Source organism: Berghia stephanieae, chromosome 2 (genome assembly GCF_034508935.2).
Source record: "Berghia stephanieae isolate SIO BIC M18660-M18661 chromosome 2, UCSD_Bste_1.3, whole genome shotgun sequence".
Taxonomy (NCBI): domain Eukaryota; kingdom Metazoa; phylum Mollusca; class Gastropoda; order Nudibranchia; family Aeolidiidae; genus Berghia; species Berghia stephanieae.
In genome coordinates, this window is record NC_088361.1 from 63,617,212 (window position 1) to 63,641,709 (window position 24,498).

At 33.6% G+C, this 24,498-nt stretch overlaps 1 protein-coding gene across 1 annotated transcript in view; it reads right to left on the bottom strand.

Moving 5' to 3' along the window:
- LOC144963700 (cerebrin prohormone-like) overlaps positions 1 to 24,498 on the bottom strand; it is a 53,334-nt gene that overhangs the window by 1,963 nt on the left and 26,873 nt on the right. The window contains exons 2-3 of the mRNA XM_078897655.1: positions 2,758 to 2,891; positions 1 to 54 (exon numbers count right to left, since the gene is read on the bottom strand). The exon at positions 1 to 54 is cut by the window's left edge and continues 95 nt beyond it. Coding sequence (XP_078753781.1) covers positions 1 to 54; positions 2,758 to 2,880 — 177 coding nt within the window. The 5' untranslated portion in view covers positions 2,881 to 2,891. The remainder of the gene's footprint in view (positions 55 to 2,757; positions 2,892 to 24,498) is intronic.

Genomic DNA, 24,498 nt, shown 5'->3' on the forward strand with positions numbered 1-24,498 from the left:
GGTATTTCCGTATTGAATAATGTCTGCGAGTCTGTTCAATAATGACATGGCTTCCTGTAAAATGATAATATACAAAAGTCGTCACCCAGAGCTATAGGGTCGCTTGAGATAGAGTTTTATCTCTGTTTCGAGTCGGAAGTCTAGATTTCGGGCCCTCCCCCCCCCCCCCCCTCTCTCTCTCTCTCTCTCTCTCTCTCTCTCTCTCTCTCTCTCTCTCTCTCTCTCTCTCTGAGCAATGCATAATTGAGTCCCTGGAAAAGGCTCTTTACTCACATTCTCTCGCTTTACTCCGGTTAAAATGAGTACCTGGGCGTTAACAACATTGTCTCTGTCAGAAAAAAAATCTATTAATGTTAAATGTTTCTGTTGGCTAGGGATCATTTGTAAAGCACTTTGAGCAGGTATAGTGGATATTGCGCTGAATAACTTTATGATTAATTGAACACAAATTCGAGTTTACTCTTTTCACATTTTTAGTTTCACAATTCTTATTCAAAATCATTTTACTATTTTTTCTGAATGTAGAGTTTTAATCACACCATTCAAATTCCAATATATTTCTGGGTGTATTGGTACCAATATTATTTCTTTACATTGAATACATTAATCTCGAGAGCTATTCAAAACTGATCAATGAAAATGCCTCTTTCACAAAAAATGCTGTTTTGATTGTTTTATTTTATTTTTGTTTTTGTTTTTTTTTACAGTATTTTCTTTTATTTAAAAAAAAATGTCCCTGCGTTTATCGGTGATAAAGAATTCGATTTCACTGTATTAGGCACTTCCTGTTTACCATTTGGTTGCCGATTTAGATCTAGATCCGGGTTCTATGAAATAATAATCCATCCAACACCATGCCATGCCTTTGATGGTTGGGATGCATGATATGAAAGAAATCCCTTTAAATACACATCTGACACTGCGAAGGAAATAGTTATTAGTAATCAATCAATGATTCGGTCATTAAACAAATTGGGGTTTGAATCACATTAATCTGCCATCTGCCCTCTATAACCTGAAGCGAATATGACAAGATTTCTATGGGCACAGATAGCCGATGTACTCATCATAGTCACCATACAAACGTCTTGTTGACAGATAAAGCCGCATTTGGAATCGGACCAGCGATCCGAAGCGGGTGTTGAGATTGCTACAGAGGCTTAGTGGAGAGATACCAACAATCAAAGGCAGAGAGTACAGACAAGGGATATGGAATGGTAATGATTTGGGGTGGAATCATCTCAGAGTACAAAACACCTTCTGTGAGAATTATCGGTGGACTATGTGCAGATGACTACATCGATCGAGTAAAAGAGGAGCACGTTGGCCTGCTATTACGTGCTGGTGACATTGCTTGTACATTCTTGATTGATGACAATGCAGAAGCCAATACTATCAGATACTTTATAGAAAACCCCGACATTACAACAGCAGCATGTCCCACCCCCACCCCCACCCACTCCCCCGTCCACCGTCCCCTGTCAGCCCTGATATGAACCCCATTGAAAATAATATACAAAGCATAATAATAGGTTCCCTCAAACATGTGACTTTGCCTTGAAACATTGTTTACCATTTGGGACGAAATGGCCGATGACTTGATAACGTCAAGTATCTAACAACTTCCATGTGTACGGGGGTCCAGGCATTGCATAACGCAATTGGCGCCCATACGAAGCATTTCACCAATCAGAAATGTGTTAATACCAAACCACAATTAATAATCACCTAATATGTCACCTGCTCTACAAAGCAGTTGCAAGTTAAAAGATATACTGTTTAGGGAATGTGTCTATCAAAAAATGTATGTATGTTCGTGTGTCTGTATATGTATTTATGTGTGATATCATTTTGCAAAGATAATATTGATTACTTATGTTATTTGTAATACTAATCGATTGCCTTCACATGTGTGGTGTATAAATTGTTGAATATTTAATTTGTGGATCCTCAAATTTTGACAAATCTGGAAGAGGGGGGGGGGGGGGGGGGGGGGGGGAGGTTGTCAATCGATTACATTTAAACTAAAATACTGAAACATGCACCAAGTAAACATAGAAGTACGTGGCTATTAAAAGATACGTTGCACCATGATCAGGTGTGGTTTTGTTTAGGGTCTTTTTTTGAACTAAGTGTATACACACCGCTCTTCATATACGTTTAACTGCTTCTCTTTGTCGTAAAAAGGGAGAGGCATTATGTTAGTTTGGATAGCTGTTGGAATTTAACTCCCGAATTGACAAACAGTCTATTTATTAAAAATCACTGAAACCCCGACATCTAATTTAATAATTCTTGAGTGAGATAATAGTTGTTATTGTATCTAAATTTATAACCAACATACAGGCGGAGTGTGTTCAGAGTATTGATAGTATGTATTTGTTCTGTCACCAAATTTTCATTTTCAGTACGTTATAATGAATAAATTTTATAAATGTATTTATTTTCATAATAACCAAAAATTTCCATTCTATGAATTTTTCTGTTATTAGTTGCCAGGTATAATGGAAAGGACATTCACGGTCCCAAATTGATCATTATGAACTCCATAGCTTGCTCTTATTATAGGTAACATGAGTGATTCCAGTTGATAATGTAGACTGTTTTTATCTTCGATATCAAAATAATCACTCTTAAAATCGCTCGATATAAGTGCGTTTGTTAGACTTTAGAGGATCCAAGCTCGTGAATTTTTAATTGTGTGAAAGAGAGAAATGAGATATAGGCATGCTAATCGCATGGACGTTTAAATCTTACCCTTTTAGAGTTGTCATCCAATGTCTGAGATTTGTACGTGCTGTAACCAGAACTTTGGGCAACGAGGAGTGCTAGGAACAAAACGGTGAGCAAACATAACATTGATGACAGTCGAGAAGGCATTTTTTAAAAATCTGAAATAAAAGCAAAAAATGACATAGATATTAAAAAGTAGGAATAACTATGTTATTTAACAGACTAGCAATTCTTATTATTATTGTAGTCCTATATTTCCTTTATCCAATTAACTGCCGTAATGTGGTATCATTCGTGTTTTAAAAATATGGCCAGAAACCCGTCCTTCTAACATCGATCGATTTAAATAATCTTCGTTTTGGCACACACACACACACACACCACACACACACACACACCACACACACACACACACACACACACACACACAACTTTTGCAACGATGAGGATCATTTAATTCGATCATTATTTGAAGGAGTTTGTTTTCAGGAGAAACTTTTAAATACGAGTTTTTCCAAAGTGCTAGTTCAACAAACGTCATCAGATCTAAAATGGCCCAAATAGAAAACACATTGGCGGACTCATTCTCCAGGCGAGGAAGCGAATTCGCTATCTATAAAGTCTTAAAATTGGGCAGAAATATAATATAGTCGATTATTATAATAATAATATTCAATACTATAAGATTTCAATATGACCAGTCATGTTTTCTTACAAAATTATTATTATTATTACTATTATTATTATTATTAATAATAATAATAATAATAATAATAATAATAATAATAATAATAATAATAATAATAATAATAATAATAATAATAATAATAATAATAATAATAATAATAATAACAATAATAATAATAATGCTGAAAACTTATATAGAGTTATAACTCCGAGACACCAGACTCTAAGCGCTTAAATTACAAATTACTTTGGCTGATATTATTAATAGATCACGTTGTATTTTTTCATATCAAAGCTGTTTAAAGGATATAATCCTAAATTAAGCCTTTAACTATTTTATGTTATAATATTCTCCGTAAAGAATGATGACACAAATATGGGCTTGACACATTTATTTAGATAACTTTGTTAAGCTTTGAAAGAGGTTTTAAAATGGACTCCTATACCGTATCGTAGGATTCCCGTAAATCTTGAACTATTCAATGGTAGGTCAAACAATTTTCAGCTTAAGCAACATAAAATGTCGCGGGTAAAATTATATAAAAGTCTTGCTATCCTGAGTTATTATCTTGATTAAGGAGAGAGTAGTTCAAAATGAACTGTAAAGAACAATTCAAAATTTCAAACCCAGGAATTCAAGAAGATTGAGTGTGCTTTTATAAAGTGCAATATCCACTAAAAGTTTTAAAGGCGCTTTTCAAGGGGTCTCTGGTTAACAGCAACATTTAACATGTACGACGAGACATGACGTCTGTTAGGCGATATTACAATATTTTGGACAGAAACAACGCTGTACGATGAGAGAATGTGAATAAAGATCCTTTTCCAAGGACTCAACTATGAGCCGAGCGGGGCTCGAACCCAGGACCTTCCGATCCGAAAGCGAGTGTCATACCACAAGACCACTTAGCCGCACAAGAATATTTCTACCATACATCTCCAATGACCTCACTATAACAATAATTCTTCTAATCAAAATGTATTTTTTTATTGATCACACTGATTGGTGCTAGAATGTAACGATTTGACCTTAAGAATTATCATTCAGGGAAGAATAGCATTACGCGTTAAAATCTATTTTTAGTAAAAACCGGACATATGCCGGAAAAAAGGACAATACTACGTATTTATTTTTCTACAATGATCGTAAGGACGCATCGTATAATTTATGCTTTTACGCTATAGTAAATTCAGACCAAAGGGGTATAATATAACAAATTAGGAAAAAACACGCTCAGCAAACATGACCAATTCCAGGAATTATAAATATCGCTACTGAAAGTATTGTAAGTAATCCAGTACAGATCTGGAGAGATCCCTAAGAATGTAAAAAAAAAAAAAACAAAAAAAAAAAAAAAATAAAAATAAAAAAAACAAACAAAAAAACCCAAAAAAAAAACAAAAAAAAAAAAAACACAAAATAAACATAAAAAAACAAAAAAAAAAACAAAAAAAAAAAACAACAAACAAACAAACAAAGGCTGCAAATAGATCAGGCAGGAACGCTCCTGTTGAGGTATTCAATTATGACTAAAAAGTTACTCAATAATCTTAGCTTATCGAATAGCAGATTCACTCATTATTATCCTCGGAGTAGCGAGTACAACCCAAGGTTAGGATTACACAATAATCAGTGGCGTGGCATGCTTACAGTATAAGGTGGTGCCAGAATCAGAAGAAAATGAGTTAAAACATGCTATATTTGTAAATACAAAAGAAAGAACAAAAAATATATGCAGAAAAAACTTACTCAAATAAGTAAAAGGCGGTATTTACCATTTCTCAGTTTTATCTTTTTCTCTAATGTTGTAATAAATCCAGTTTTTAAAGACGGATGTGGTGTCAGGCACCAAATCAACCAATATAGCCACGCCCCTGACAATAATATTACTATCCTCATATTCTGGAATTCAATTGTTTTACTTAACTCTATTATTTGTGTCCCTTGTGTTTATGTTTGGGTTTTACAATCTTTATTGCAGTTTTTATCAATATCTCTTCAGATATAAATAATAAAAACAATAATAGATTGAGATCGAATTATTATGCAAGTCATGTGCCCACAAAAGGTGTTTGTTATAGCTCGATTGGCAGATATTCGACTCACAAGCAAATCAACCAGCATCAGTTACGGATATTGTCGATTAAAAAAATATTAACTTAGCACTGCTTGGGTGAGGACGAGAGACGCATGCGCACAACCAACATGACGTTCTCTCTCTAATAACTTTTCCGCCGGTGACGTCACAGACTATGGGTGACGTCCAATCAAGGGACGCTACTCTTCCGCTAATCTCATTTCCTATAAAGCCTTTTATAAGTAAGGGGGGGGGGGGGCGGGATCACTGTTAGGGTGCACTGTTCTGGCCATTTGAATTTGCAATAAATGCACTTTTAACATCTGGTTCACCCCGACATAATCCCAGACTGAGGTGGTAGGTCACAAATGTCTTTGAAACAGTCACATATATATATATATATATATATATATATATATATATATATATATATATATATATATCTTTCTCTCTTCACATACACACACACACATACAGACACGCACACATACACACACGCATACACACACATAATACCACACACGCATACAGACAAAAAAGAATACCCAGCCTCTCTTGTCACACCAACATAGACTCTATTCATTATTCGGCCTAATGAGACCTACCCTTAGACAAACTTGACTTGCAATTTGATAATACTCAACGTCTACTTAATTTGATGGAAAAAGTTCTTTCTCAATACACTATCACAGGAAACCGGCTACACTGCCATATTCTGACAAGACATGTTTTATTTTTTTTTTCTCATTTTGGCCATAAAACTTTACCTCAGATATTGATCGATTAATATGATTGGCAACTTGTCCAAAATTCTAAAGAGATTTATTTGAATTAGTCTCAGATTTTTAGATTTTATGACAGGTTGAGTGGTAACATAATCGATCGATGTTTAAAGGTAAGGTTTTTTCTGACCATAATAAAATAAAATGTTTTTTGCCAATGCACAGCTGCTGGATGGTCTTACTTTATCGAGATAAATCATGATTGACTTCTTTAGTCATTTTATCTGGGTTGCTAGTTTGAAATTTTGGTGACGTGATCCTTCTCTTTTCATTTGTCTGACGTCAATATCTTTTCTGACAAATTGAAGATATTTTCTTATCAAAATTGGAAAAAGTAAATGCTTTGCGAAGTCCCAGGTTTGAGAGTTTTTTTTTTCAAGATGAAGGTCGTTTAAATCGATCGATATTTCAAGGACGAGTTTTCTGGCCAAATTTTCAAATATGAGTGTTTCCAGAGTACGGCTGAATGCACTTTTATTCATGTCAGCCAGAAAACTTTTACTTCATTGATCGGTATCGAATAAGCAGAGATGGAAACCAAACGTATTATTATGTTTGAAACCCAACTAGATATAAGGCCTTTTGATAGATTGGTAAGGGCGTGGGGCGGAGATCGGGGTCTTAATCTTTTGATAATGGAATACAAAAAAATAGTGGTCAAATGTTGAAAAGTGTTTTGTTGGTCTACGATGGAATAGGCTTAAATACTGGATATCAAAATCATATAAAAATTAAATATATATATATATATATATATATATATATATATATATATATATATATATATATATATATATATATATAAACATTTATATAGCGCATTTCCGTGGATTAACCATGTTTATCGCACTTCACAATATTCATTTATTCCCCATGAAGAGCCATATTTCCATTTCATAAGTACCAGTCGTCTGTTAGGCATCCTTTTTGTATAAACTTTCTTACAATAGTCGCCACTGACTAAAGGTAGGTACTCATTCACACCTGGTCGAGTGGGGTCAAGTGCGTATAGTGCCTTATCCAAGTACACAACTTCGGTACCAGAATTTGTCACTGTCAGTTTCACCCATCCGGCCACATCGTTTAAATCGCTTGCTTTTGTGAGAAGACGAGACACCGTACCCATGAGCCACTAATTCACCGAGTGCACCACTGACTGTACACTGACTATATCACTTTTCACACTTTGTCCAGAAAGCGATTACTTTAAAGATCGATCGATTAATATGACCGTCAACTTATCAAAACAGTTTTAAACCTTCGAAGACGTTTGTGGTCTTTATTAAATTCATTCAATCTAAGGTCTAAGTTCTGAAAATAATTGTTATCGCATTTTAAAAACAAATTGGCAATTCTCAAATTAATCTGATTTTGCAAATGCACCTTACTGACCAAAGATTTTAAAATTTACTTTCTTTACACTCATTAAAATGAACACCACGCTTGTCAAAAAGACACCCCTTTTATATCCCAGGCCCAGGTTTAGGGAATCGCAGGTTTATACTTTTCTGACAAGGCGTGGAGGTACATATTTAAACGATCATTTTTTAGAATATAAACTTTTAAGGCAAAAATAAAAAGATGTGTTTTGTCAGAGTAAGACAGTTCTGAGGACAACTACTTGTGATCTTCTTGGTTTAAATGTGTTTGCGTTTATTATTATTTATTAAATCATTCTTTTTTTACTTCTATTTTTATTTTTATTTTGATTAACGGTATCTTCCATATAACAGATAATTATGTATCTGAAACAAAAATGCTTTCTCAGTTATAATTGGACAAGTCTAATACAACGAGTTGATTATTGTAAACCGGCAAATTATCATATTATTTTAATTATTCTTTTAATATCACAAATGTGAACTTCAAGAGCGGGTCAGCTCGATTGCCATTTAGAAAAGTGTTTTGAGTTACAACCAACAAAAAAAAATGCGATACAACATCTCAAAACGGTAATATTTCGGGGTGATTTGATATTTCAAATCAAATTTTAAAAAAACCCAAATTATTTTTTTTCCAAATTCTACTGTGATCGACTTTACACCGACGTTTATGGATCTAGATCATCCCAATACAGGTCCTAATGAACAAGGTAGATTATAATTTCATACTACCATAATTTCACAAGATCGATGAAATTTCGTCAAAGCGAACCTACCCTACTGTTTTTTAATCAATTCCAATGGAGAAATATAATGATAATAAAGTGAAATAGATCGGTATTTTTGTCCAACAACTTTTAAAAGCAACTAACAAAGAGTCTAATGGCTTTTCTCCATTCTTTTTCAGATAAGACAAGACTTGATGAGCTAGTATCGTCATGAAAGTAATAGAATGTCGAGAACAACGCTCGTTTAGAGGGATTCCCCAGACGTTTGACTGGGTCTTCGTGATCAAAATATGGAAGTCCTTTTAGTCCATCTTATCTGATGTAACATCTAGGAGAGTTGACAGTTCTGTGATTAATCTCCCGGGTATCTGAGATAGGGCGACTGTATTTGGTGGTAAAACTTAATAAGGAACTCATTTGTGAAAGAGATTTTTTTGGGACAAGAACGGAAAACCCATAATCCATAGGAATGCATTGGTAGTGCTAATATAGAATAAAACTCTGAAGTGTGTATATTTAACAGTGTAAGACAAAACGAAGAAAAATATAGGAAAAAATAAGTCTGCCTCGACTGAGAATAATAGTATGACGTCCGTCTTCAGAGCTTCCAGTTTCTTCCAGTTCTTAACTCCCATTTGCACATCTTTGTTTTTCAAGATGACATGATCGTGTCATAACATTACCCAATTTATAGTGATTCTCTATTCTGGAGACATTTTCAGCTTGTATGAAGTGTTTTATGGGATCATTAAAAATAAAGCGGCTGTCGTCGTTCGATAAGGAGCTTAGAACCCGAACAGAGATGGATATGATGTAAAGACTAGTCAATTACGTTTGTGGCACTCTACCAAACGCTAGCATTTCAGATAATATATGAATATATATATATATATATATATATATATATATATATATATATATATATATATATATATATAAACATATATGCATACATGTATGTATGTATGCATGTATGTATGTATGTATGTATGTATGTATGTATGTATGTATGTATGTATGTATGTATGTATGTATGTATGTATGTATGTATGTATGTATGTATGTATGTATGTATGTATGTATGTAGGAATGTATGTATGTATGTATGTATGTATGTATGTATGTATGTATGTATGTATGTATGTATGTATGTATGTATGTATGTATGTATGTATGTATGTAGGAATGTATGTATGTATGTATGTATGTATGTATGTATGTATGTATGTATGTATGTATGTATGTATGTATGTATGTATGTATGTATGTATGTATGTATGTATGTATGTATGTATGTATGTATGTATGTATGTATGTTCAAGATGGCGGACAGGTCAGTCGGGTCTTTCGCAGTCTCTAGATCTACCGTCTCTTGTATCCATCATCCGTGGTAGCTGTCCTCGTAAACACAGACAATGTCTAGAAGGAGTATAGGACTTGTGACAAGGATCAGATTTCTTGCCAAAGAGTGTATCAAAAGTGGTAAAATTCGACTAGACGTCGGACAGAATGGTTACAGTGTTGTAAAACGTGTTGTGAATGGCGGAAATAGTGATTGTGATTTGTTTGACATTTCTAATTGGCTCCAGTATCAGCATGAACCGACCAGTAATTCTTCTTGGAATAAGTTTATACAACAAGAAGGTATGTTCAGACAGACTATATCTACACAACCCATTAAAATTAAACCAACTTTTTGTCACTCCAACCCATCAAATTGGATAAAATTATTTTCAACACTACACGGTGTTTTCATCAAAAACAACACATTCCAAATCCAAAGACCCGATAATGGACAGCCGTTTAGCATTGAATTTCTCCGCTACTGCAAACGAATCTTAACAAAATTCCCAGATGGACCGATTAAAAAAATTATAAAAGACCCGATCAACAATTATGAAGCTCTATTAAAATACATCGAAATAAAAATAATAGATATAAAGTCCTCCATTATGCCCTCCCTTATTCAAAACAACACACCAAGAGCACAGGAGGAAAAAGAGGTGACAAGACAGGAACTCACAGCAATATTCGTAAACCACCAACGAAAAGCTATTGATATTATTAGAAACGGATGTAAACAAACACACTCAAGTTGTGAGATAGATATCAACACAGTAGAGACTGCCTATAAAGAAAAATGTCAACGAAACAATATAAACATTAGTGACACACCCTGGTCCGATGATGTCACTATCCCCCCTCCCGCATGGACACCATCAACAAGTGAGTTTACAATCGACGAACTCACAAGCTGTGTTAAAAAATTACCATATGAAAAGTCACCCGGGGCAGACGGTGTCACCTATAAATATATAAAACAAAATATAAACAAACTGGCACCAATTTTTACGGCCATCTTTAACACCTGTTTAAAATATCAAAAAGTCCCCCCAGACTGGAAACACAGTATCATAACACTGGTACCAAAAAAGAATGGAAACAAGGACAACGTCGACGACTGGCGACCTATCGCCTTATTACTAACGTCCTATAAAATATTCATGAAACTCATACAAAATCGACACATGCAATGGATTGTCGACACGGAGAGACTGTCACTTTCACAGAAAGGTTCATTACCTAGAAACGGGCTACAAGAACATGTGTTTTCGTTAAAATGTGCAGTATCAGATTTTTTACACTCATCGGGAAAATTATATTTATGCTTTGTAGACATAAAAGATGCATTTGGAAGTATAGATCACGAATTTATGCTACGTCAACTTAATGAATATTCATATCCTTCAGTATTCATCAACATTACTAAGGATATTTATAACAAAGCATCATTTCAAGTAAAAGTCCGAAATCACCTCACAAATACAATCTACAGAGACAAAGGTATAATCCAAGGATGTCCATTGTCTGTAATTGTCTTTGAACAAGGAATAGATAAATGGCTAAGATGGATCGAACAAAACCATACCTCTCCGCAGATGCCACTACCCATCCAAGGTTAAGTTGACGACGTCACGTTACTAGCAAAAAGTGAAGAAGTAATGAATCAATTGTGCAATAAAACAACTCAATTTATGAATGCAACGGGAATGAATATAAAACCCCCAAAATGCGCCATAACATCTGGCCAACGTTCAGGTAACAACTGGAACAAAAAATTCAAATTACCAACAGTAACAATACAACAACATGAAATACCAACATTAGAAAAAGAAGAATTTTACACGTATTTAGGACACAACATCAACCTGACAAACAAAAGTGATGAACATCAACGAAAAACGATAATCGAAAAATTTAGAAACAATATGAACCTTTTAGATGTTTCCCCTCTGCCGTCTTCAGCCAAACTGTGTCTTTTGAGTTCAATGTGCTTTTCAATTCTAATGTTTTATTTTTGTAATCTCATGTTTACCGAAAAGGACCTTAATGAAATTGAAAATATAATTGTGAACAAAGTTAGAAATTGGTTACATTTAAATAATTCGAGTACAAGGTCATTCATGTTTTGTCCAAGATCAAAAGGTGGTCTCGGGTTACCAAACCCTAAAATAATTTATTATGCAAAACACCTATCCTTTGCCCTGTCCATCCTCAATTGTGACGATGACAGTGTGAAGATAACAGCCACAAACAGCCTGAACCTTCATCTAACGAAAAGAAAAATTCTACGCGCCTCATTAGACGAAAACGAAGAAAACACTTTTGCCGGTTTTTGTCACAACGGCAAACGCCTTCAAAATAATACAAAAGTTAATTGGCCAAAGTCATTTTGGGTGGATCTTTTTGAAAAGTGTATCCGCCAAAATGTTTCCTTAATAAAAGATGAAGATTATGTGATGTCTGTACAGGCTGATAGTGACGTCAGTTGTTCTTTTAAGTCCCCAAAATGTTTTCAAAACTTCCTTAAAAGTGTGAGACTGAATGAGATAGCTACCCATTTCCATGAACTGGCGTCCCAAGGAAGAATTGTTAGAGAAGCCACTGGGGTAAACCACGCTCTCTCCTCCAGTTTCATATTCAATCATAAATTCCCTGACGAAATTAGAACGTTTGCTATAAAATGCCGCTTGCAGCTTCTGGAGTGCGACAGTCTACTTCATACATATTACCCATTGTCGTACTCCAAAGGCTGCAAGATCTGTAATCATCCGTCAGATACGGTATCTCACGTTGTAAACGGATGTACAAAATTCAAATTAATATATCAAAAACGACACAATAGAATTGTTGACATTATTTTTGACAAAATACCTAAAAACGACACTACTCAAATTTTCAGAGACACATTCACCAGACCAAGTTTTTTCGACAGTGACAAATCCTCATTTAATACTAACAGTAATCGACCGGACATTTTAAAAATCAACAAAGAAATGAAAACAGCCCAAATTGTTGAAATTTCAGTCCCATTTGATGCTCATATTAACAAGTCATTCCAAACTAAATTTGAAAAGTACTTTCCTTTATGCATGGAAATAAATGCTCTTGGATATAAATCCGAGGTTATCGTTCTTTCTGTAGGTAGCCTCGGCTATGTCCATGGTAGATTTGTGAATGGCTTAAAGATTCTGGGCATTAAAAGCAAAGAAGCAAAAGTCCTTTCAAAATATATAAGCAACAGTGCCATCATTGGCTCTTACAAAGTTTGGAGACAAAGATGTAAAATTCATCATAATTAGTAGCACTACATATTTAATAATATAGATATTTGTCTATTTATATAACCCTCTATCTATATGTATCCATCTATTTGTCAAATATTCCAAATATATCAATTTGTATATGATTGTAATAATCGATTTAATTTTTCATTACTGTTTATTATTATTATTATTATTATTATTATTATTATTATTATTATTATTATTATTATTATTATTATTATTATTATTATTATTATTATTATTATTATTATTATTATTTTTATCATCACCATCATCATCATCATCATCACCATCATCATCATCATCATCATCATCATCATCATCATCATCATCATCATCATCAACATCATCATCATCATTATTATTATTATTATTATTATTATTATTATTATTATTATTATTATTATTATTATTATTGTCATTATTATCATCATCGTAATTATTAGTACTGTTGTTATCATCACCACAATTATCAACATTATTATTAATATTATAGTGATAGGGATTATTATTATTATTATTATTATTATTATTATTATTATTATTATTATTATTATTATTATTATTATTATTATTATTATTGTTGTTGTTGTTATTATTATTAATATCATTGCTACCGTTGTTAATCTCATCGTCGTCGTCTCCATCACCGCCATAGCCACCACTGTTATTGTCATCATCGTCTTCATCATCATCAACATCATCATCTTCATCATCATCATCATCATCATCATCATCATCATCATCATCATCATCATCATCATCTTCATCGTCATCATCGTCATCATCGTCGTCATTATCATTATCATCGTCATCAACACTAATATCATTATTACCTCTGGGACATTCTGTGGCAGAGTCTGAAACTTCACTGTTCAAATTAATACTCCAGCTCTATACATTGTACATTATTTTAGGAAATGGTATTATGTCAATGAATATGTTACCCTTGTTACATTATCATGTATATTTCCTGAAATAAACAATTTTGATATGCATGCATGCATGTATGTATGTATGTATGTATGTATGTATGTATGTATGTATGTATGTATGTATGTATGTATGTATGTATGTATGTATGTATGTATGTATGTATGTATGTATGTATGTATGTATGTATGTATGTATGTATGTATGTATGTATGTATGTATGTATGTATGTATGTATGTATGTATGTATGTATGTATGTATGTATGTATGTATGTATGTATGTATGTATGTATGTATGTATGTATGTATGTATGTATGTATGTATGTATGTATGTATGTATGTATGTATGTATGTATGTATGTATGTATGTATGTATGTATGTATGTATGTATGTATGTATGTATGTATGTATGTATGTATGTATGTATGTATGTATGTATGTATGTATGTATGTATGTATGTATGTATGTATGTATGTATGTATGTATGTATGTATGTATGTATGTATGTATGTATGTATGTATGTATGTATGTATTTGTATGTATGTATGTATGTATGTATGTATGTATGTATGTATGTATGTATGTATGTATGTATGTATGTATGTATGTATGTATGTATGTATGTATGTATGTATGTATGTATGTATGTATGTATGTATGTATGTATGTATGTATGTATGTATGTATGTATGTATGTATAGTATGTATGTATGTATGTATGTATGTATGTATGTATGTATGTATGTATGTATGTATGTATGTATGTATGTATGTATGTATGTATGTATGTATGTATGTATGTATGTATGTATGTATGTATGTATGTATGTATGTATGTATGGATAAAAGTATAAATCCTGACATACCCAAAGGATTGTAAGAGTTTCTATTGTTATCTTGACATTCATTAGCACATCATAAAATCGAAAGCCTTCAGGGCTCAAGAATCATTAGACATGAATTAATCCTCCCTAGTAATTTGCTTGACTTCCGCTTTCCTGCATTGTGTTCTAAATGAAAAGCCACAAACCATAAAGGAATTGTAAGCATTTACTTGGCAATACAGTCAGTAATTAGCAGTAAGAAGGAAGGAATACTGATTAAAGTATTGTTTGGTAAACCGGCCTAGCTGTGCCCATATGTCGTAACATTGAGTGACTCATTATTGCGGCTATGTGATTTTGTGGTTTTGGATCGGAAAGCCTTGGGTTCGAGTCCCGCCCTGAGCGGCGCAAAGTTGACTCCTTGAAAAAGGCTATTTAGTCGTATTCTTTCACCGTACTTATGTGTAAAATAAGAAGTGGGCCGTATTAGCGTTGCCTCTTCTGGAAAAAAATTGTACTTCTCCTTACAGGCGTCATGCTGTCTCGTTTTAAATTGTAAAGTGTTGCTGTTGGCTAGGGCCATTTGAGTTGAGTGGATTAAATGTTTCGTGTATTTTTTTTCTTTTGAAAAATAATCTTGGTCTGTGTCTCATACACCATGCTACCTGGGTATCGTTTACGTTACAGGTCAATAGAAATTATTTACAAATGTCCAAAAGACGAAACAAAACAATAAGCGGCCTATCAATTTTTCAACAATTAGCACATTAATTACGGGCTTAACTTGACCACTCGTTATTTTTACCAGTGTCGAATAATTACAGGATCAGATCCTTTCTTTATTAATGGTTGTAAAAAGTTACAATCATAGACCCCAGACCGAGGGTCATACCACAAGTCCACAATGCCGCCAAAGTCAATAGCTTTCTAACAGAAAGGTCTCATGTTCAAAACCTAATGGGGGACACTGTAGATATTTCATGATCTCTGACCTTTGAAAGTTCTCTTCTATTATTTAACATCGTAATTTATGCCAGTTCCTCCCTTTGTAATTGCTTTCCATAAGACCATGTTTGTACTGTGGGAACGTATTTATTGTTGTTTCAATGTTTGTTGTTGTTTGGCTATTGTTGTGAATTGTTTTTATGTTGGGTAACCTGTTGGGTGTCACTGTTAGTTCAATTCACTGTTATGTGTTATTTCTTCCCCGAGTTTGTGACTTTACAATGGGTATAAAAACAGGGTTGCATTCATTTCCAAAGCTCTTCTTACTTCGAAACTCATTATGGATTGTTGATTGAAATTAGATAGTCAAGTGTTGACTCGGTTTTTATTACCGGATGGACATTCCCGGACGACTCGCGTGATGCCTTGAAATATGGCATTTTTAACCGCCCGTATATGTCCTTTACATATATGGAGAACGCCAACTTCGGTGGAGACTTTTTCTTAACTTTTTCCTTTATTTTACATATCGTGAACTAGAGATTGAGAAATCCGTTCACGACAGTACTTTTCGACATTTAAATCTATAACAGTAATCTTTCTCGTTTTTTTTTTATAGAAAAGGATCGCTTGTATATAACTCACTGTGATATAAAAAACATTATAGTGATGTTTAGACGTCTTGATGATATAAATGATAAAACGAGCTTGATTTGCATAAACATTGATATCAATATCAACAATGCAAGCATTGAATACCCTCTTCACTAAAATGATTTAATTAACCATCAAACGACGATAATTTGTTTTTCTAAATCACAATTTCTTTCATCATGTATCTTGTCATAATTGCATACCCTAAATATTTTAATCAAGAAAGCAGCCGGAGTCGCATCGGTGTTAATGCTCTCATTGTAAATATGGACCGAAGAGTGATGTAATATCAAACCCGGTGTATAAAGGGTTGAAAACATGAATCATCCACGTTTATATGATCTGTAGCACCACGTAACATTATGACTGTTACTGTGGACTATCTTGACAATTCCCAAGGTGAAAAAATCGTGAGTAAGACAGTTGGAAGTCTGCAAGTCTAATAATTTAGTATTAATCTAATTTCATTTCTTACAATGGAAACGATCTGAAAAAGGGTGTATAAATTGACTAGATTTTTCGCGTTACAATGGAAACGATCTGAAAAAGGGTGTATAAATTGACTAGATTTTTCGCGTTACAATGGAAACGATCTGAAAAAGGGTGTATAAATTGACTAGATTTTTCGTTTTACAATGGAAACGATCTGAAAAAGGGTGTATAAATTGACTAGATTTTTCGCTTTACAATGGAAACGCAACATTAAATATAAAATTGGCCATTATTAAAATGCATAAGGTCTACAAGACAAATGTTCTTTCTAGTTTTACAGAAAAACTGACAGTAACGATCGCTTATGACGTGCTAAAAGAACACTAATTTATTTCGGAGTATTTTCTATCAGATCTAGATTAGACCTTGCAGCCTAGTTCCGATCAGTGAATAATATGGAAAAGCACAGAGAAAAGATCTTTGTGAAGCAAGTCAAAACCGAACACTTGTTCAAGACTCGCCCGCTCGATTGATGCTATGCGTTTAGGCAAAATACTCATAACATCCGGCAGTCGGATATAACGTACCAACACACAAAACCTTTAACGTTTATTGTCTGATTGATAGAATTTCATAACAAAGAGCTGAGTGACCCCGATTTCGCTCCCTCGATATGTATAGAAGGAACAAACTTGACGTCACACATTTCTTTATCATAACAACCAGACCATAATTTGAGCATCATGTTATTAAAATTGATATTTAAAAAATATAAATATTTGTACAGTGGTGCATTGACGCTATGCGTTTATGTAAATTACTAACAACATCCGCCAGCTGGATATAACGCACCAACTTTAAAACTATATGTAAACCTTAACCGTTTAAAATCTGGTTGATATAATGCGTGAGTGAGAACTAATAATTAAAAAGTCTCTCTAAAATACAATAACAAAGAACTGATTGACGTCAATTTCGTTCCATCTATATAATATACCAAATCCCGTAAGTGAAATATTCTACAATTTTTTCATGGAATTTGGCTATATTAAAATGAGTTCTTATCACTTATTGCTGACTAGATATATTCCTTTTGTTTTAAAAGGTTAGCAGTACATAAAATGCTATTTAAGCATAGAAGATTATGTAATAGGATTTTACTTAAACCCTACACACGTTTTGACATCCTAAAAAAAATGTTATATTCGTGTCGTTAATCCCGAGTCTGCACACCCTCATGCTTAAAATGAAATGCTTGTATCAATGCTCGTTTCCATGTTTGAGGTCACGATCTATGTATAAAGGATTAGCTACACTTGATGTAAATTATCTCTCAGGCATGTGCGTCATTGCTGAATATCTGCGTTGGATACTTATGGTTCTAATTTTGATAATAACCTTAAACTCTATATAGATCAAACATGTTAACGAATAAAAGATGCTAGTTGCTATTTAAAATCCATTATGACAAAAATGTTGTAATGACTGAAAAAGAATTAATAATATTTCGTTTACAATTATCGCACGAACAATCCACTGTCTATTACTGTGGGATGCAATTGAATTATATCATTTGTCTTATGAAGAAAGATTGAAATGCCTCCCACTTCCCTCTCTACGGTACAAAAGACTTAGAGGTGATCTAATTCAAATTTAAAAGATCGTAAACAATATTAACAACAGAGCTTAGAGTGTCCTTCAAATGTGGTATGACACTCGCTTTCGGATCGGAAGGTCCTGGGTTCGAGCCTCGCTCGGCGCATAGTTGAGCCCTTGGAAAAGGCTCTTTACTCACTTTCTCTAACCGTACTCAGGTGGAAAATAAGTACCTGGCTGTTAACAGCGTTGTCTCTGTCCGAAAAAAAAAAGTAAAATCGCCTAACAGGCGTCATGTCCCGTCCAACATGTTAAGTGTTGCTGTTGTCCAGGCCCCCTTGTACAGGGCTTTGAGCACGTTTAGTGGATATTGCCCTATATAAATCTCTAGTAAAAACAATGTGCGGTTTTGACATCAACAAGAGGTGGGGTTTCAAAATCGTTATAGAGCGGTGTTCAACCTCAATACGTGCCCACTATTTAAGTTTCAGAACCGTAGAGATTTGCAACTCTCTCCACGTCAGTTCAAGAACTGCGAGGAATGTCAACGTCGTTAAGAACTGTGTTGATAAGGAATTAGATCACCTCAGTTTGAGTTTGATGAATGCTGTATGTTTATTTTATAATTGTTATCCTGTTATGCATATTATCAGTTACTTATCACTGTTTCAGGACACGAAAAGCCACATTATTGGCCTACTTTAGCTTTTAATAGGAATTCTATTGTATGCGAAACCTTTTTTAAAAGAATCTTTTAGTCCTTTCGTATTTCGTGAGTTAAAAACAAATTTCAATTACAGATTGTATAGTGAAACTCTTAAAAGTTTCTGTTTGCGTTAAGATAATTTAAGAGAATGACTCGCTCTTCCATCTCTTGAGAAAAGGCAATTTTGGCGTCTGACGTCGATGTTCAGAGGACTATTTTAATTAAGTGTACTTCATATGAATGTGAGCTCTTATCGGTGGCTGAGTTACAACGCTGAGTATTATTTTTACAGAGTTTAGTGTAGTGTCTCTAGACAATGTGAATATTGCACGATAGACCTGTGTCAAAAGCCAAAACTATCATAAGGCTGTGACTTATATTTCTAGACATTTCTCTGATACCTAAAAGAACATAATATTATGTGCGACTTGCATTATATAGCTAGTCTACACCTTTTGAAAAACCGAATGATTATTACTCAAGTAACTCAACTCAAATATTCGATTACTCACAATTCAATCTAGTCTAGCTCTTTGAAAATTAGGTATTTGAGTATTTATAGATTAAAAAATTAGAGCTTTTATATAGCGCAATATCCACTAAACGTGCTCAAAGCGCTTTACAAGGGGTCCCTGGCCAACAGCAACATTTAACATGTCGGATGGGACATGACGCCTGTTAGGCGATATTACTTTTTTTTTCGGACAGAGACAACGCCGTTAACGGCCAGGTACTCATTTTACACCTGAATACGGTGAGAGAATTGAGTAAAGAGCCTTCTCCAAGGACTCAACTATGCGCCGAGCGAGGCTCGAACCCAGGACCTTCCGATCCGAAAGCGAGTGTCATACCACTAGACCACATTGCCGCACAATTGGGATCGTGGTAGTAGATTTTTAAAGTATTGAAAAACTGTGGATAGAGTTGATTCTCTGTTCACACTTTCTTGTATCCTCCAACAATTTTCGTGTTTTCCTATTGTGATGTTATAACATTTCCAAGAGCAAAATAAAAAACTGTTTCAACGCTTTAGGGGTATGGAATTTAAAATCAACAAAAAATCAAGAAGAATACAAAAAAAAATAAATTAATTGATTAATTAATTAATTGAAAAAAACAAAAACCCTGAAGAAATCATCAAAATCTTGATTCTGTCATTTCAAACATTTAAAAAACAACGATCCCAATTGAAAGTTTACCCAAATGGAATTAAGAAGCAGGCATGTAACTATAGAAGGAACGAAATCGATGTCACCCAGCTCTTGATTATTGTTTTTGGACAGCCAGTTCTCACTGAATTATATCAATCAGACTATAAACATCCAGGGTTACACATAGTTTTGTGTGTTGGTACGTTATATCCATCTGGCAGATGTTGTGAGTATTTTATCTAAACGTATTGCATCAATATAATTAAAAGGCAGCCTCATACAAAGAAAAATAAATTTTGTTTCTTTCCTATCTAGAGGACAACGGTTAAAGGTTAAAGATTACAAATACAAACGTCTACTATTCGTAATGCTAGTTGTGTGTGTGTGTGTGTACCACATGTGAAATAGCCGTTTTTCGCGTTGTCAGACAACCCACCCGGATTATTGATTCAGAAAACAGTCATAGTCTCTCGACTATTGATGCTATGCAATTAGGTAAACTACCCACATCGTCCGTCAGTCGTATCAAACGTAACAACACAAAAAACTATGTGTAACCTTGAACGTTTATGATCTGATTGATATAATTTAATGAGAACTAATCACTTAAGTGGCTATCAAGAAACAATAACAAAGAACTCGGCGACGTTAATTTCGCTTCTTCAATAAAATATAAATCTATTAATGCCTTTGTACTGTATTTGTTAACCGTCACGGAAATCAGAATGGCCTAAAGGAGGAAATTTGAGTATGAAATTCAACATTTTTTTGTAATTGAAGAACAAAATTGACTTTGTTCAAGTTTTTTTTTTGAAAATTAAAGCCCTGCACCCAATAGAAATGTAAATATTGCTGCTCGAAGCTTGAAGAAATAAATAATAAGGTGAAATTGATTGTAAGCTTCAATTTAATTACAAAAACAGATCAACAGAACAACACCACTGCCACATTATTTCATTCATCTGTGGTGTTTCATTCATCCTGTTTTGTTGATAAAGGGGAAACCCGAAACTTTAATTTGATCTGCTTTTGTAATTAAATTGAAGCTTACAATCAATTTCACATTATTATTTATTGCACCCAATAGAACGCACCGGGCACTCTTCGGCGATTCCGTTTTTATGATGATTGGTCACGTGATAGAATATCCAATTTTACTCATTAAAAATTTTATATTAAAAAAAAACTAACCTGGCTAGCGTAAGTCAGAATAATAAATGCTCAGAAATTTGGGAATAGTTTAAACATAAAGCAATAGAGTTGGAATAATGAGAGTGATATTTATATATATATATATATATATATATATATATATATATATATATATATATATATATATATATATATATATATATATATATATTTAGGGCCGATCTGAAGGAGAGTGAGTATCATACCACAAGACACATAGCCACACTCTGTCTCCCTCTCTCTCTCTCTCTCTCTCTCTCTCTCTCTCTCTCTCTCTCTCTCTCTCTCTAAGTCTATATATATATATATATATATATATATATATATATATATATATATATATATATATATTGATATTTTGATATTTACCACAATATTGTAGTCAGTCTACATCGATGCTTCAGGCCTTTTCAGCCATCGTCAGGACTTTGTGTTACATGAGTTTGGTTTGTTGTGTAACTCATGTAACACACAGTCCTGACGATGGCTGAAAAGGCCTGAAACATCGATGTAGACTGACTCCAACATTGTGGTAAATGTTAAAATAATAATTCGCTCCATTGCTACATGTCGAGCACTATTCGTACCATATATATATATATATATATATATATATATATATATATATATATATAGAGAGAGAGAGAGAGAGAGAGAGAGAGAGAGAGGGAGAGAGAGTGTGGCTATGTGTCTTGTGGTATGACACTCACTCGCCTTCAGATCGGTAGGTCCTCGGTTCGAAACAAAAGCGACGCATAGTTGAGTCCTTGGAAAATGCTCTTACCATCACATTCTCTCACCGTACTAAGATGTATAATGAGTACCTGGCCGTTGAGAGCGTTGTCTCTGTCCGTAAAAAATAATAATGTCGCCTAACAGGCATCATGTCTTTCCCTACATATTAAGTGTTGCTGTTGGCTAGAGATTCATTGTATAGCGCTTTGAGCATGTTCAGTGGATATTGCGCTATATAAATGCTCTATTTTAAAAGATATTACAATGGCCTAAAGGACAAAATTGAGTTAAGAACCACATTGATCAGAATGAGAAAATTAAATTATTATTATTATTGTTATTATTATAATTATTATTATTTGTAATCGGAGAAACAAAGTTGACTTTCCTCAAGTTTTTAAAAAGTAAAGCTCAGCATCCAATCGAAAGCATCGGGTACCCTTCGGCTTGATTCCGTGTTAAGATGATTGGTCACATGATGTAGGTACTATCTAATTTCATTATTTTTAAAATTTTACATCAAAATGACAAAACCTGACAAAAGGCTTGAAAACTGGAGGCTAGCGTGGGTCAGAATGATATATGCACAGAAATTTAAGGAATATTTCAGACATAAAACAAGAGAGCTATAATAATAATGAGAGAGAGAGAGAGAGAGAGAGAGAGAGAGAGAGGGGGGGGGGGGGGGGGGGGGGGGGGGGGGGGGAGGGGGGGGAGACAGAGAGAGAGAGAGAGCGAGAGAGAGAGAGAGAGAGTTAGAGAGGGGGGGGGAGTACAGACAGACACTTGACAGAGAATTTGTAGACCATTAGAAATTACAATGCTTATCAAAGAACGTTGTCGAACCTAAGGAAGCTCATGTTTTCATTTGAAATCCTGAATCATCAGAAAAGAAAATCCATATATTATATTTTATAATTTATCTTTTTTTCTTTATCTATATAGAATGCTCTCAAACCAGACATTATTTACCTTTCTCGTCAGGTTTCATTAATTACCCTCAACATCTTCTTTCTCAGAATGGCCGTATTTTGAAACAATACACAATACTTTAATCTCCGTTGGCCACTTTTTTTTTTCACAAAATCCCACCTCATTAAATAATGCTGTTACCGTCTTTCTAATAGGAGTTTATTGTGTGTAATTATTTATAATTATTTCCAAGATCTTGGTCGTCAAAAGAAAAGAATCAGCCAGAATGAAGAACAACACAATTTTTTTTTTATGTTCGGAAAAAAAAAGATGTTTTGTCATCCTAATGAAACTAATTATTCTGTAGAAATTCTTCTTAATAAACTGAAACATCAAAATATTTCGATATCTTATTCTCTTTCTCTCTCTCACCATTCTATATTTATCTCTTCTTTAGATGCTCTTTTACACTCTCTTATTTTTTGTGAAATTCAATCTCATTTTCTCGCACTGAGCAACACTGCTGTACTCTGAAAAAAAAACACACATTTAAAATTTTGTCCTTCAAATATCGATCAATTAAAAAGACCTTCAACTTGGCAAAAACTCTCAAACCTGGGACTTGGCGAAGTATTCCCCATAATCACCATCTATTTTATCTTCACCATTATTAGCTTCATTATCGTCACTATATTATGTTCTTATATTAGTACTCATTATGATAATGATTTTCAGAACCAATGTTGTCATGATCATCTTCTTAGGTAGCATTAGAATCCATAACAAATGTTAAAGTCTTTTTTTTTTCATTTTTATCACTTATATCTAATAAGACAATTTACACAATCATCCTTCATCGTTGTGTTCGTCGTTGCTGCCATCATCATTATTATTATTATTATTATTATTATTATTATTATTATTATTATTATTATTATTATTATTATTATTATTATCATTATTATTATTATTATTACTATTATTATTATTATTATTATTATTATTATTATTATTATTATTATTGCTGTTGTTGATGTTGTTGTTATGTTTGCTTACAGGTGCGTTATAAACATCTTAATCGTTTGTTTGTTTAAGTGTTTCAACTTACTGACCACATGGCCAAACACGTATCTGCTTGATAATTTACAAAAATATAATTCAACAAAACAGAAAGAACTGGTGATAATGACTGGGCAGCCTAGGGAATCCTGGATCTATAATGGAAAGTAATAAACGAAGAATATGGGAAAATAGGTAAATATAATATTAAAATCAATAGCTTGTTACTGCTAAGAGTTATTAGAGCAGATTGTTTCCTAGTTCATAATATTATAGTCAAAGATGGTGTTGAGCAGTTGGGTTATTTTAATCGCGTTATATGCACTTAAAGTGCTCA